We start from the raw sequence: 15,596 nt of genomic DNA on the forward strand, positions 1-15,596 counted from the left end.
AAAACTAGGACTGATACAAAAAATAATTAAAAACAAAAGAATATTTTATCACGTAACACTTAATATAGTTTCTTTACTAATTTATTTTAATTAAACCCATTAGGATGGACATCTCAAACATATTTTTAATTAATTTATTATAATTACATTTAATTTAAAATAAATAATAAAAAAGAATAGATGGTGGTCAGATGATTAGTGTGAGTGTTATCCACCCCTTTATTTCTTTTAAAACCAATATAGACGACATGCTATATATTGTACTAAATGATGTCATTTGTGTTTTTAGATTTTGATCATTAGAGAAGTGATTTGAAAATAGACCTACGGTATTTTAACTAAAAAAATTATTCTTTAACCTAAAAACACAATTAAAATCTCATAAATATATTTTTGAACTTAAAACAACTATAAATCAATTAAAAAATACACAAAAAAAAAATCTTTTGAGTGAAAAAAAATGGTTGGCACTCAATGTAAAAAATAAAAATAAAATAGTGGGCCTTAATTGAGCTTTGGTGGGATGAAATTGAAGATTAAATTAAAAAGATGTTAAAGAATCAATAACTAAAATGAACAAAAAATAAAATAAATGTTGTATATGACACATGAGTTAGTGTATAAGAGAAATTGTTGTATTGAAAGTCATATGCAACTTTTTGCAGCTTCGATGACAATTTTTCTTGATATTGTTGAAATCTTCTCGGCATAGGCATCTGTTTACAATGACGTGTTGTAGTAATGAAGGTCTAAGAAGACTTCAATGACCTTTTTTTTTTTTTTAATCCTCTTTCACTCCTCTTCTCTCTTAAGGAAAAAAGATGGTTATATTTTTCTAATAATACCCAATTTTAGTTCTTGTAGTTTTTGATCCTAAAAAAAATATCCAAACAATTTTTTGAACAATCAAATGCTAAGTGAGATGTTTTTCTAGCTCTAAGAGAATCTCATATTAAGAATATCAAAATATAATATTAATGCAAATTTCAACTAAAATATGTCAGTGGGTAAGTATTAAATTGAAAAAAAAAATATTTAAAAACAAAAAAACAATTACAATATGAGAATTCACAATGCATTTGTGAACATGGCAATGCAATAAAGATATAAATGCCTAGCTATTTTAATATTTTGTTAATTATTAGTAAATTTATATAATTATTTTTGCATCAAATGTGTGTGGGTGTGTGTATATATATATTATCAAAGATAGATCTTATCAATAATATTGACAAAATGTACAAATTAGTCATCTTTGGATAATGAATATAAATGAAGAAGTATAATCAAGATCGACACAAAATTTCTTTCGAGTTTTTTTTTAAAATAATTCTAACTTTATTCATTTTTATCATAAGTTATTTTTATAAATAATTTTTGAATTATAACTTAAAGGTAAAAGTTATTGCTTCATAAGTGTGCTATACTAACTTTAGACTATATAATAAGACTAGTTTTCTCTATTTTTTTTTCAATTCTCATCCCATCTATTTGAACATTTTACATTTTAAGTAAAAATTTTGAATTGGGATATTATCTCATTTTTCATGAAACTAGTTAGATGCCTTAGGGACGGGAACTTTGGGAGTGGCCATGGCATTTATATTTATATAAAATAAAATAGCCTCCTTTCTCTCGACGAGTCAAAGCCTCATCCAATACGTAAATAGAGAATTAAAATCGGTCAAACCCATCCAAGAAATGAAGAATTTCCTTTGCAACCCTCTGGGTACCTCCCCCCTGGATAGATTAAGAACTTACATTTGAAAAGGACAAGTTCTATCATGATTTGGAATTTTTCTCTTTAAGCTTTGGGTTCAATTTTGGCTGAATACATGAAAGTGAAATCTTCTTGAAATAGTAGGGCTGAGGTGGATGCTTGAGTCACAGTGTAGTGCAGCACATGGTGTGGTTCAGATTTGCATTATGGCTAGCCATTAGGCTCATTAGTTGCAGCCACCTTAGGCTAAATTGATTTCCATTCTAGTTATAGGGCTTTCATTGGAATATTTTAGGCCCTAAATAGGATCATCTACCTCAACCTTGATAATTTGCATTTGTCCAATCCATTATTTATGCCTACAAAATTTAGCACGCTAATCAAACCAAACGTTAATGTTATTGTCCCATCTCGCAGGAAGTTTTTTAAATTTTATTTTAAAACCCATGTTAGGTGTATAATAAATACATTAAATCCAATCTAGTTTATGATCGATGGAAGGTCTAAATAATGAATTAAATAAATTAACTTGAATTAATAAAAATGATGGTGTTTTATTATTCAAACCTGATTTGCATTATTGGAAATAACAATGATTTGCAATCATTAATAATTTTATTATTATTCAAACCTCAACATATGCATTGCATTATTGGGAATTGAAATTATTTAGGTGTGGATTTCTCTTATTTTCATCATAGAACTAGAGGGCCATGCTCTAGTCCCCACAATCCACAAATTGGTAGTTCACAATAAGGTGGCCTTGAGCATTGCCCCTTCCATCAGTATCTATTTGCTGGAATACTCCAGCGTCCAAGTCTAGACCTCCATTGCTGCATTGGTCAACAATCCTCACAGTAGCTTGTGCTCCAGTACCAGTGTTTGTCACCTACATAAATATATGTGAAAATATATTTAATTTATTGAATTTGTCTGTTGATGTCCATGGGAATTCTAATACGTGAAGTAATTTGTTCTACATTAACATCTAATGCACATACATGAGAAGTTATTAACTAGCTACCCTAGACCATGGCGAGCATATCCATATTCAAGGACTTGACTCAAATTTATCTTCTTTTTCAGAGAACCTTTTTAAACTTTAAAACTGTAAAAGCAGTGATGAGTTTCCAGATTGTTATTGGGCATAACTAGTGAAAAATAAAGAGTAAGAGTAAAGCAGAGAACATCAAAATCTATTTCATGTGTAATTAACTCTTACCCTCAAGCACCTGCCACAAGAAGCCTGTCCACTGGGTCCAACCGGTCCACAAAAGGCAGTCCATCCATATTTCCTACGCCATTCCAGAGGCTTATTGGCATCCCATGTAGAACAATAAGCACTCACAGCATTCAAGTCCCATCCATTTTGGTCAGGATTGTAATAATGATACGTGGCTCTAACATTTGAAGCACTTTCACCAGCACCAGCACCAGCACCAGGACTACAGTTGCTTTGACAATTCTTGGAAGGATTACAATGATCGTCACTTGTCCCGCAAAAACCCCATTGGCTACAACAAAGATTGTTAGCGCAGGTTTGGCCTCCAGCCTGCCGGCCACAATTTTGAGCTATGGCAGTAGCTACCAAGAATAGGAGGAATACAACGAATAAGCTTAACCTCTGCATTTTGTTTTGGGTATGTTTTGTCTGCCTAAGTTGCCCTAGGACGCCTGAGTTTATAATGAGGAGAACACTTCTTCAAGTACACAAATACCCTTGTTTGTGGACAGGTATGACACGATCACTTCTAGATCCCATTCTGACTGTTACTCGCATCCTCAATTTCCTTCCTTGACTTGGTGAATTCTAGAGTCGATCCTATGAAATAACGAAAATCTTCTTGAATGGAGTCGATGGTATTTTCATCGCTCCTTTCGACGTTCTAGATAGTACAACTCTCAGGGACAAAAGGCCTTAGGAGCCAAAGAAAATGGGCATGGGAGTTGAGAGTCAAGATACGCAACTCTTCTATTACAAGTCCGCCAATTGTGCCCTAGAATGCGGCTCATCCACAACCTCTCACCTCTTTTTATGACCTCCAAGTCGAGTCAATTTTAAGACACGAGTAAGAAAGCTAAACGTGAATGAAAACTAGCAAGTGATAAAGGAATAAAATAAAATAAGACTTCAAAATTACTAATAATAATTTTTATTTTAAAATTTAAAAAATATAAAGTATGATTTTAAGTGTTTTGAATTTAACTACGAAACCAAATCCAATAACTTTGGATTTGACTTTTTAAATCTATCATCACATCAAAATAATATAAAAATATTAATTTAAAATTAAAAAAAAAATCAGACAATTCCCAACCTGAGCTTATAAAAATGCTAGAGTGCACATCAAGCACCAAGGATGTTGGACATGTCATGCCCAAGATGAGTATGCATCCAATTGAGATCAGACTATTATTCTTGAGTATTAGGCTTGAGCTATCATGTTAATTCACTTTTTTTTTTAATTTTATGCTATAATTTAAATTAAAAATACAAAACTTAAGTTAAAAAAAATTATTAGATTTATTTAAAAAAATTTAGTTTTATTTTATTTATATCCATACAAAAGATTCATATTTATGATGTTTCTTTTACCATTGCAACTAATATTAAAAGAGAGTACTTTAAATGAAACAATTCATAAAAATTATGTTTATGTCTATATTCTTAAATTTAAAAAATAACATATAAAATTAAAATTAAAAGATAATTAAAATTATATTAACATTCAAAAAATTATTAGATTCAACCTTTGTTATTATTTTTCTTTGCAGTGGACCCTTGATTATATATATATATATATTATTTCTTACCCTTCTAGAGAAAAGGATTTATATATTTTAACAAACTCTAATAATATTAAAATGGACACCTAAGACAAAACGTATAACAATTTTTTTACTCATTTTTATATCTTTAATATTTTCCACACATATATCAGAAAAAAAAGTATTTAAAATAAATATATTTATAAAAACTATAATGCTAGTAACCATGATAAAATTTAATGGAGCCTTGAATTTAATTTTTATTCACATTGTACCATTATATATAGTTTTATTCAAATTTTATTCATACATGGTATTTATTGATTTTTTTTAAAATTTTATTCTTTTATAAGACTTTTATTAATAAAATTTTATCTCTAATCATCCCACTTTTGAGCCTAAAATATTTATTTTGAATAATAACTGAGACTAACATCATCATTACACCGAGAACATGTTTTGAAAGTTCTTTAAACAATCAATGACATTCTCCAAATAAAAAAGAAAGAAGAAAATGCAAAAGGGAGAAAAGTATTACAAAAAAAAAACCCAAAGAAAAAAATAATAATAAAAAAGCTTTCTAAAATGTCATAATGATGGTGGAAAGTTTACAAACAAAGATAAAAAAATCAACAACCAGCACAAAGTGTAATTTGGAAAATGATAATTGTAACAAGATTAATTACTAAAATATTAAAATTAAAATGTCAAGTTTAAAAATCGATAAATAATAAATAATTTTATATCTTTAAACTCTTAAACACTATTCAAACCTTATATATCTCATTTTTTAATCGATATGAACCTCAACTAATATTATATGCTTCTCAAAATCTTATTTGATTAAAAATAATTTGTTTATATCAATAAGTTTTAGCTATATATATATATTGCAAATTAAATCATGACTCGTATGCACGTTACGTACATTTCATTCTTTATCATATTAAATCATGAGATTTCATCATTAAATGCAATATAACTTGAAGTTAGACACTCCTCTTTTTGAAAACCAGAACTCTCCAAAAAAATCTTTAATTGTGAGAGAGCACACTTAAGCCATTTACTTAAAATAGCCAAAATTTTAGGTTAACTATTTTTTTTTCACAGTTCTAACCGACACTCATTTCATTATATGTCAATACTCATAGATGTATTAGCACTTGGATGACATTTTCTGACATTTGACTAAGAAATGAATTTTTTCTGAGTAATTTTTTTCTCTAAATTTACATCTGCATGATCTCATTTTAACAATTGAATTTACACATAAACACAATCATTAAATTTTATAGCTTGATCCTGATACATGAAAAATAACTACTTCAAAGATTTTTATAAAATTTTCTCAATTGAATGAATTTTGCAAAATTCATGACAAAAATCATCATAATGCATGTGCCTTGTAATGATCATTGAGAAGGATAAACACAATTAGATGAACTGGGGGTAATTTTGTTTGAAAGAATTCATGATGATTACAACAACTGCACAATAATTTGATAGTCTGAATCACAAACTAAAGTGAAAACTTTTAGACTGGGGATAAAATTTCATTGCAAAAAGAATTAGAGAGTCTCAAGTCTGAACTTCAGTTGACAAGACAGAACCTAGAACGAGCTGGAGCACTTCAAAGCGGAGGTAGAAAATTTGCAAGAGAATTTAAATAGCATTGAGGACATGTATAGGAATCTTTTGAATGGAGCAAGGAAACAACCTGATTGATATAGAAAAACAGCTGAGAGCTTGGGGATGGAGGCTGAAGAATCGCTTCTGGCATCGAATGCGAAAGACTGGCCTGGTGGATTGTATCAGAAGAGCTGAAGATGAAAAGTCCTGTGCATGGGAACAGAACAGTAAACTTCTTGAATTGCTTTAAACAGCTGAAAGCACGAACACAATATCTAAGAAAGAGACTCAGAAGGTGCGTGATATACTTCAACAGGACCTGAATAAAGCCATTGTTGCAAAGAAAGCTGCAGGAATTGCCGGGCTGAAAATTCCCAGCTCAAAGATATCTTAGCTGAAAAAGACAATGCTTTGGTTTTCATTACCCATGAAAGAAATCTTAGGATTAATGAAGCTGCCGCTGTCGAACAAATACAAGAGTTGAAGCAATTGCTCTCTGACGCATCAGAAAAGGAGTTTACAGTGCAGAAAAAGCAAAAGCCATTAAATGCTATCAAAGTGTAAATGATAACTTTTGTACATGTTTGATACGAACAACAGCTCCTATAACGTCTCTGGCAATAATAATATCATATAAAACATTCATAGTTTAGCTATTTGATTTATACATTTTAGAATGCTATTATTTGATTTGCTCTGAAGCGAAGCGTAGTGTGAGCAGAATGTGTTCTGCTTTGCAGACAATGACTAGCTAGGAAGCATAAAGTTATTATCTTTTTAAAATTGATGAATAATTTTAGTAGTTCTGAATAGAAAAGATGAATGAAATTGCTACTTGCTAGGTTGCGATGATTGTGGTAGAATGAGCATGGCGGCCTTGGAAACAGCCTATAATTTTTGTCTAGCCTTGTTTTGCCTTCCAGGGCCTAACCTCTACCTAGCTCTATATTTAAGTACTGTACCTGCAGCCAAAATGGAGCTGCTGTTGATCTGATGACCAATTTTCAGCAAGTTGTGATCGTTGTGTGCAATCTACAATATACCAATACACGTAATCGCGTATTTTTGGGTGTAAATTATTAAGCACCCTGGCAATTATACAACAAGAATTTGCGTTGTCAAGAAAAAAAAGAAAGGAAAGAAAAACCTTCCAGCCTGTGTAAAACTCAAGTTGTTTTTATGCCAAACTCAGCAAGCCTCATCAATTACGATTCACATTTCATGACAACCACCAAGTTGAAATGTGAATCGTAATTGATGAGACAACCAACAGGTTACTGGCATAAGAATTAAATAATTTTAATTTTGAGAGGTATAGCTCAAATAATAAAATTCTAAATTTGTTTCTTAAAAATTACTAGTTTGATTTTTATAAATTTTAAGGTTATTAAAAATTTATATAATTATTAACTTTAAAACTCATGGAATTAATTGAGGTACATATAAACTAATCCAAACACCTACAATAATAATAATTACAAAAAAAGAATTAAACAACCTTCATGGGAAAAATTAAAGCCAATCTAATAGTCCTGTCAATGCTTTTGTTTTGCTAGGTTATAGGTAGTGACATTCCCATCGCTTGGCACATGACCATAAGTTACCCTTTTCAACTTCTTTTGACAACTTGCTGATGGAGTTGAAGATGTTCTGCGTACTCCACGCCCTGCTTTCCCTGTTCTTCTCAAGCCCCTGTTCTTCTCAAGCCATGCAACATTATTTGTTGAGTCTGATTCAATATTCCAATGGACAGGCAGAGGTAAGAAACAAGATGCAACTATCACCAAAGCTTTCCTGATTACAAAACCTCTGTCTCGTTTGGGTCCTTGATACCAGTTGGACAAGAGAAGGCAGAGGTTTCCATTCGATATATACCTGTACGTAAGAAGCCTTTTAATAGAAAACTTTGAAACTTCTGCAACTGATTACTGTTTGAATAGACTTGGTGAAATCAACCTCTTTTTTTTATTTTTTTATCATAGCTTCAACGACTTATTTCAGATATTTGAATTCTTAAGAGAGAAAAGGAGAGAGATAAAGGAAGACAACTGGGAGCTAATCATATTATGTAAGATGAAGGTAGAATTACAAGATAGAAGAAATAATAATCCTTCATAAAATTGCAGTACATCAGCATAACCATCTATCCTTCAAGAACAATGGTCATTTTACATTTAGAAAATTCAGCTTTGAAATTCTATCTGCCCCAAAACATTATCAACATATATAACCTCATAAAAATTGAAATAATAGAAGTTGCATTGCAGATAAAAATCCACACCCATGCCCATATTAAGCTATACTATCTTCGAGATAAGCTGGAAGCTCCATCCTTTTTTTTACCTTCTGACAAATATACCGATTGATGAACATACTTCGTACACAAATCATTTGCTTAAGAGGCATTAAAAGGGTCAAAGACTAAGTGATGACACAACGTGTATAAAATTAGTAGGAGTGATATGAGCTTTATTTTCAGAATTATCATTATTGAGTTCAGCAATATATTAAAGTTAAATACCTGGAGGTCTGATAAATGACTAGATACAAGATACTTGATTTCGGTTATATATTAAGCTTAAATACTTATAAATCTAATAAGATATCAAATCTAATTTTTTTTGTTTGACTACACGATAAGCCAAATCACATGTTAACTTAACAAGATGTATAATGAATATTAAGAGTTTAGGATAGTTTTATATAGTCATTGATGTTTATTAGCCTCGTGTTGGGTCACAAAACTATTTCTATATAGTCAACATGGAATGCTGAGAGTTTTGGATAATCATCTCCCTCCACGTAAGTATATAAAAATTATTTAAGAGCTAATTATATCTCAATCTCATTAATGCTATGAAATGATTATTTTTATCAAAATTAATGATGTGTATGGAATAAAGTATAAAAATCTCCTATAATTTTAATGTTTTTCCATCAGCATTAATGTTATATAAGGGTAATTTCTATTATTATTAATATTGTGTAAAAAGATATTTCAATTAATATTAATTTTAATGTAAAAAACTTTTTCCTTACTAATATATTCAAGAAAAAAAGACTTTTGACCCCTTAAATAAAACAATAAGTTTAAGGTACAATAGCTATAAATATTTTCTCAAACCACTCAATAAATCATCATAATTTTTATTCTCTTGTCACATGTTATCAGAATACTTATTCCATAAAAATTAAGAGCAAAAACTCTTATTTTTAGAATTTAATATGCATTATAAAGTTATTAACTTAATCATTTAAGATTTTCAAAACCTTTTATAGATTGTTTTGTAGAAATTGAGATTTCTACCACTAATTCACCGTCCTTCCAGTTCCTAATAATGGAATACTAACAGAACTATCCAAATACTCAAACCCTATAGCTGAACAAATTAGATCTAGGAAGATCACTATATACTTATCCCATGAAGACAACATAAAACTGTGCATTTATCCACCATCCAGCCTGACAAACACTATTTTGCAGAAACTTCAAAAACCCATTCCTTTAGTCTTCGAGGTCCGAGTGCACAAATGATAGTTAAAATAGCCAACTTGGTATTAGTTTTGGAAAGATAAACAACGCTAAACTACAAAATGCAGAATGATATCAAGCGAGTAAAGAAAAAATCTCAGAAAAATGGGATTGCTTCATCGTTTCTGCAATATTCGCAGAATGAGGGCTACTCATTTTCAAGTAATTCAGGAAGGCATGCAAGATGAGGAATGGACATAGACTTTGTAATTACTACTTAAAATATTATAATTTATGAATAAACTGAAGCCAAGTTGGTCCCTTTTTAAAAAAGAAAATTTGAAACCATCTAGGAAGTGGCCAAGTGGTAAGGACTTGAGATCAAGAGGTTTGTTCCCTCTGTGATCTCAGATTCGAGTCCTTGGTTGCTTATATGATGGTCACTAGAGGTTTACATGGTCGTTAACTTCAGGGCCCGTAGAATTAGTCGTGGTGCGCGCAAGCTAGCCCGAACACCCACGTTAATCTCGTTAATCTAAAAAAAAAAAAAATTGGTATCAATTAAAAAGTGTCCTAGGTTTAAATTGTATTTTTCACATAATCAATATTCATTTAATTTCATAGGGTCGTCCTATTCTAGGAATCAAATTTAGGTTACAATAGAAGGAAAAAAGCAAGCGGGATGGATAATAATCATCTCTCTTTTAATTATCATGTTTTAAATTAAAGAATAAAGCTTAATTGGTTATCTACAGGGAAAGCAAACACTCTATATTATATTGATTATTGGGATATGAGAAATCTTGGACCACTCAGAACCATTCTCCCTTCTACAATTTTCTGAAAGAAGTGGACTTTCATAAATCCACAATTGCTTTAATTTGGAGAGGCGTTGCATGGCTGTTGAACTTGGCAGATACTTCACCTTCTTGCAACCCTCAATCCCAGGAAATTCAAGAGAAGAAAGGTTGGCCAACCAATCTGCAAAGCTTCCTCAAACTCCTCTCCCTTGAAATTACTTATTTGCAATCTTTGAAGGGAAGTGAGGTGTTGAAGTTGATGCGGTACACTCTTCAGTTTAACTCATCCACTTATCTCTAGTCTTTCAAGGGATCCGCTCAGGTGTTTGATTGAGTTTACAACTCCGGTTGGAAAACCCTCCAGCTCCTCTGAGAAACCCCCGATTTTCAATCCTTTCAGCTGGGCGAGGCCGCCTAAGCAATCCTCTGGAAAATAACTCAAACTCCGACACTCAATGATTCCAACATAAACAAGAGAACATAATTGTAGTAAACCATGCCAGTCAAAAGTACTGGTGAGCTTATCACAATCTTTAATGGATAATCTTTGAAGCGAAGACAATTCTTGCAAATCATTAACATGGATAAGCTCTCCACAATTATATATTTCCAATTCCTCTAGAGATGCGCAACATTGTAGTCCTCTTGGAAGAGATCGTAATTTGAAAACCCAAACTCTCAATTTCTTCAAAGAGTATCTCAATTCTCGAAAATCACCTGGAATTGAGATCAACTCAGGCAGTTCCATATACTTAATTCCACCAGAGCTGTGCAGTAATGTACGCTTGGAATGGATACCAGCTTTGAACAATTATCTATCCTCAAATGTTGAAGTGACATGAAGCCGTCAAATTCACTAGATAAATATCCCAATTCATCACATCCTATTATTTCAAATTCTACAAGAGATGAAAGACGACATATCGGAATGCTTTTCAACTTGCGACAATGCTTAATCCATAACTTTTCAAGACAAGGAAATACTTGACCACCTGGTACCATCCATTCTTCAAGACCATCCAAACCCAACAAACTGAATTCTTTCAGTGCTGGAAACAGTATAGTTGCACTGCCACTGCTATTATAGAACTCATTACCCATACATTTCACCCTAGGCATTCTAGTTATCTCTAAGATTTTAAGGCGAGGAAGACATCCAAGTGTTGGGAGTTGTCTGCACTCGTTGCAATCTTTCAATCTTAGCACCATCAGGTTATTGACTAGCAATGTAGACATCCATGATGGGAAATTTTCACCCCCGTAACCCTTAATTGTCAAGCTTCTTATGTCTGGGTGAGGTTGCAGGCCTTCCAGCGCATCCTCGACACTACTGTTACCTTCACCACTCCATTCAAATACCAATTTGTCATTCTTTTTTCATGCAGTTTCGCCTTCTCAGCTTCTTTGTTATCTCTAACTTGCTCAACCATGCATATCTTCAACACTCCTCTTAGTTCATTCAAACATCCTAGCTCATCAACTATATGGTTTGGACCAACAACAAAAAAAGGCAAAGTTTGAAGGCGTGTTAAGAATCTCACCTCAGCTGGCACTAGGTTTGAATCATCAAAATGAAAATATCTCAAGTTGACTAAATTTCTTATTTTCTTGGGAAGCTTTTCTAGGGACTTGCAATCAATGAATCTTAATGTTTCCAAATGGTAGAGCTTGGTGATGGATTCTGGAAATGCTCTGATATTAGTATATGAGACATCGAGATATCTCAAATGTCTCAGCTTGCAAATTGAATCTGGTAACTCAGTGATATCAGACAGTTTCAATTTGAGAGTTCTCAAGCTTTTGAATTTCCAAAACCCATTTAATACATTAAACATTGAGAAAATAGTATGCAATTTTCCAACAACCACCTCTAAAAATGTTGGCTCAACATCCCCACAAGAAACGAGATTTAGATGACGAATACGAAATGCACTATCTACAGCCTCCTCAGCCTCCGGAGTTAACGTTTCAGATTTTGAGACCTGTAATGCAAGATCATGCACTAGGTCATGCATATTGCATCTTGTTACGATCTCATACTCATTCCTTTCAACATCTTGGAAAAAGGAATTTGCAAGCAAGTCATTGAAATACTTGTTGTCTATTACTTCCATCCTCCCATTTGATGGCCCAAGAAAACCTTCAGCCATCCAAAGTTGAATTAGCTCTTCCCTTTCAATTGCAAAATCTTTAGGAAAAATGGAACAGTATGCAAAACATTTCTTAGTGCTGGCGATGACAGGTGATTAAAACTGTCTCAATATGCGCAAAGCTTTATTTGCATCCTGAGAATCCCAAATTCTACTGTTTAGAATTGACAGTCACTCCTGTGCCTGCTTTCCGTGAAGAATTCCTCCCAAAATTTTAGCAAGTAATGGAATCCCTCCACTTTTCTTTGCAATCTCTTTTCCAATAGACTCTAAGTCCGAAGCTATTGTTGTTCCTTCTCCTCCTCTCCTCACCTTTTGCTTGATAATGAACCAACATTGATCATCTGATAGTCTCCTTGGCTCGTACTGACTCCCCAGAGTAGTCTCCATCATGCCTGCCACCTTCTTACTGCGGGTTGTAACAACAACAGCATCCCCATTCTTTCTATTAATTTTTAACAGTAGCTCCTTCAAAGCATCCCACTTGTCATGTTCTTCATTCAACACATCATCAAGAACAAGAGAAAATGACTTATTTTCCAGCTTTTTCTTAAGGTTTTGAAGAATTGCATCAAGACTGTTCAACCCACCCGTAGTTTTGTCAATTATTTGCAACATTGCTCCTAAAATCTTCACTTTACTAAAATAATTAGAAACGCAAACCCATAGAGTCACATCAAAATGTTTTCTCTCCCTCACTACTTCACAGACTTTTTTGCTACAGCAGTCTTTCCAAGGCCAGCCATCCCCACAATAGGGACAACAGAAAGGACATGCTGGTGTTTGGTTAAGCTAGTCAGTAATTCCATAACTTTAGAGACATCATCCTCCCTTCCTACAACTTCTGAGCTGTCAAGGAAGGAATCTGTCTCTCGATCTGGATCCCAGCTAACTTCTTGAGCTCTATCTAAGGTAGAGATGTGAATCCAAGCCCAAATCTAGCTGAATCTTTCTGGATTTCATCCAGGGCTTCATTGATCTTCTTAACTTTTTGACCCATATTCAAACGGAATGCAGCAAGGTTGTGGAGTGAAAAGCAGTCACTTACCTTTCCCTTCTTTTGGTTTTTGCGGATAATCTCATACGCAAACTCGTCTAGAACATCTTCAGCATCATAAGCTACATCCTGTAGGTTCTGCAGCCAACGTTTCACTGACTTGTCTGTTACTAGTCTTCTGGCTGCATCATGGAGCACAGCTTGGATCATGGTCGAGGACTGGTTGAGCTTTTGCAGCTGGCCTTCCAACCCCCAAGCAAGTCTGATCCCTTCAGCCGCTATGTAACTCAGCCTTTTCAAAGTCTCCTCCATGGAAAACGTAAGAAGCTCTACTGCCATATTCTCTTTTTTTTTTTGGGAAATCAAAGAAGAAATTTTGAGATCAAAGGTGTGAAATATTAAAAGATGAAATGAAGCGTAGAACGATGAGATACATTCAACTTTAGAGCATATTTCATGCATGAGGGTACCTTCCTCCCTATACTAATTGACTGATGGTAGTTGGCAGCATCTTCCCCAAACCATTACTGTCAATTTGTCATGCCATGGCTAATAAAATTCCACGCTCGCCTATGTCGGCATTCAACTAACCAAGGTGTTCATACTCCGTGCTGTTCAATGCAGGAAGTCATTGAAAGAGGCATTAAATGAATCCCATCCCCATATGATATTTATGCAATAAATTGTACCTTGTAGGAACTGGATACTGATACAACTGTGTCCTATAGTCCTTTTAGTTCTATTTACTTTTTCTTCCTTGTTTTGCCGCTCACCTTTGTCTGTAACATCTCCATGTCTTTTGAATTGAACCTGTAAGATCACAGAATCTATAAAAAAAACACAGTAAAGGTAGAGTCTTTAATTGTTTGATGTGAATTTGAAGGAGAACCCGTTTTGACATCTCCTCCTCCCTGGTGTTGAAACTTGAAATTGAGTTTCTAATTTTTTATTTTTTTTTGGAATTTGATTCTCATACCTAGCCTTGAATCATCTAATATAATAGCAAACTTCAGTTAATTTTATTTTAATTAAATATAGTTTTCCACACTTAATTAATTAGTTCCTCTAATATAAAAAACAATTGAAAAATCTCTCGTCCAATGTTGATCACCTTTAATTTTTGTATTTTTTTTCTTTTTTATTCTCTTCGCCCATTTCTCTTTTTTCTTTAGTGAAATTATAAAATTAAATCACATGAAAAATAACATAAAATTATCAAATGAACCAAACCAGTATAAAAACACATTCTTAATCACTCAAAGACTGAGTTTAATATAGGTCAATGTTCAGGTTAGTCTAAAAATATTGAAAATCTCTCACTCAGACTAGATTTAATCATTCCCTCTCATACCAAAACCAACCACTGGGCACCATGAACAAGACAAGGTGATGTGGAATAGAGTAGACGCTGAGTCTACTGATGGCTATGCTGCTGCTGCTGCTGCTGCTGCACTTGTTCGTGCTAAAGATGCATGGCTGTGGTTTTGTTAGATGGTACATGCTCACGTTACCTCTTTTTTTTCCCTCTAATTTTCTGGGTCTTTCTTGTTTTGTGTTATTAATTTGAATTTGGAGATTTTCAAGAAACGTGGCTTTGATTTATTTCATTTCTTAATGATTTTTTACTGGGTTTTTCAATTTTTGTGTTCTTGAATGAGAGAGAGAGAGATAGGTTCTTGTGTTCATTTCATTCATCCATGTTGCGTAATGTCAAATTCTATTACAGCCTAGCAATATAGAGAAGAGCAACGTACAATTAATATTCCGCAACATCCTCTCTATCTGACACGTATAAGGCTACTAATTACAGAAATAACGGACTTAACTACCATTAAATGGCCAACAGTAATCTAGCCTTAAATTTAAAGAGCAGTACCAGTTAATTAAGATTTTCCCTCCCTGTCAAATTCAATTCACAACAAGGAGCTATTTGAATTTTTAAAGAAATTGAGGTATCCAATTGTTTTTTCAACAAATTCTTTTTCTTTCATTACAACCGGACATTCTTGAAGAATATATTTTTGTATTTTATTTTTAATGTTAGATGTAACTTATAGTT

At 32.9% G+C, this 15,596-nt stretch overlaps 1 protein-coding gene and 1 pseudogene across 3 annotated transcripts in view; both read right to left on the reverse strand.

Moving 5' to 3' along the window:
• Positions 1–2,254: 2,254 nt before the first annotated feature.
• LOC105135405 (pathogenesis-related protein PR-4-like) overlaps positions 2,255–15,596 on the reverse strand; it is a 14,135-nt gene continuing 793 nt past the window's right edge. Inside the window, exons 2-3 of one of the 3 annotated variants that reach the window (XM_011040263.1) lie at positions 2,943–3,048; positions 2,255–2,609 (exon numbers count right to left, since the gene is read on the reverse strand). In XM_011040263.1, the coding sequence (XP_011038565.1) occupies positions 2,439–2,609; positions 2,943–3,048 (277 nt within the window). In that variant the 3' untranslated portion in view covers positions 2,255–2,438. Of the gene's footprint in view, positions 2,610–2,942; positions 3,366–15,596 lie in introns of those variants that run through there. The other 2 variants (XM_011040265.1, XM_011040264.1) reach the window with 2 other exon arrangements.
• On the reverse strand, positions 10,276–14,357 carry LOC105135404 (putative disease resistance protein RGA3; annotated as a pseudogene).

The sequence above is a fragment of the Populus euphratica genome, unplaced genomic scaffold (assembly GCF_000495115.2).
Source record: "Populus euphratica unplaced genomic scaffold, PopEup_1.0 scaffold64.1, whole genome shotgun sequence".
Lineage (NCBI taxonomy): Eukaryota > Viridiplantae > Streptophyta > Magnoliopsida > Malpighiales > Salicaceae > Populus > Populus euphratica.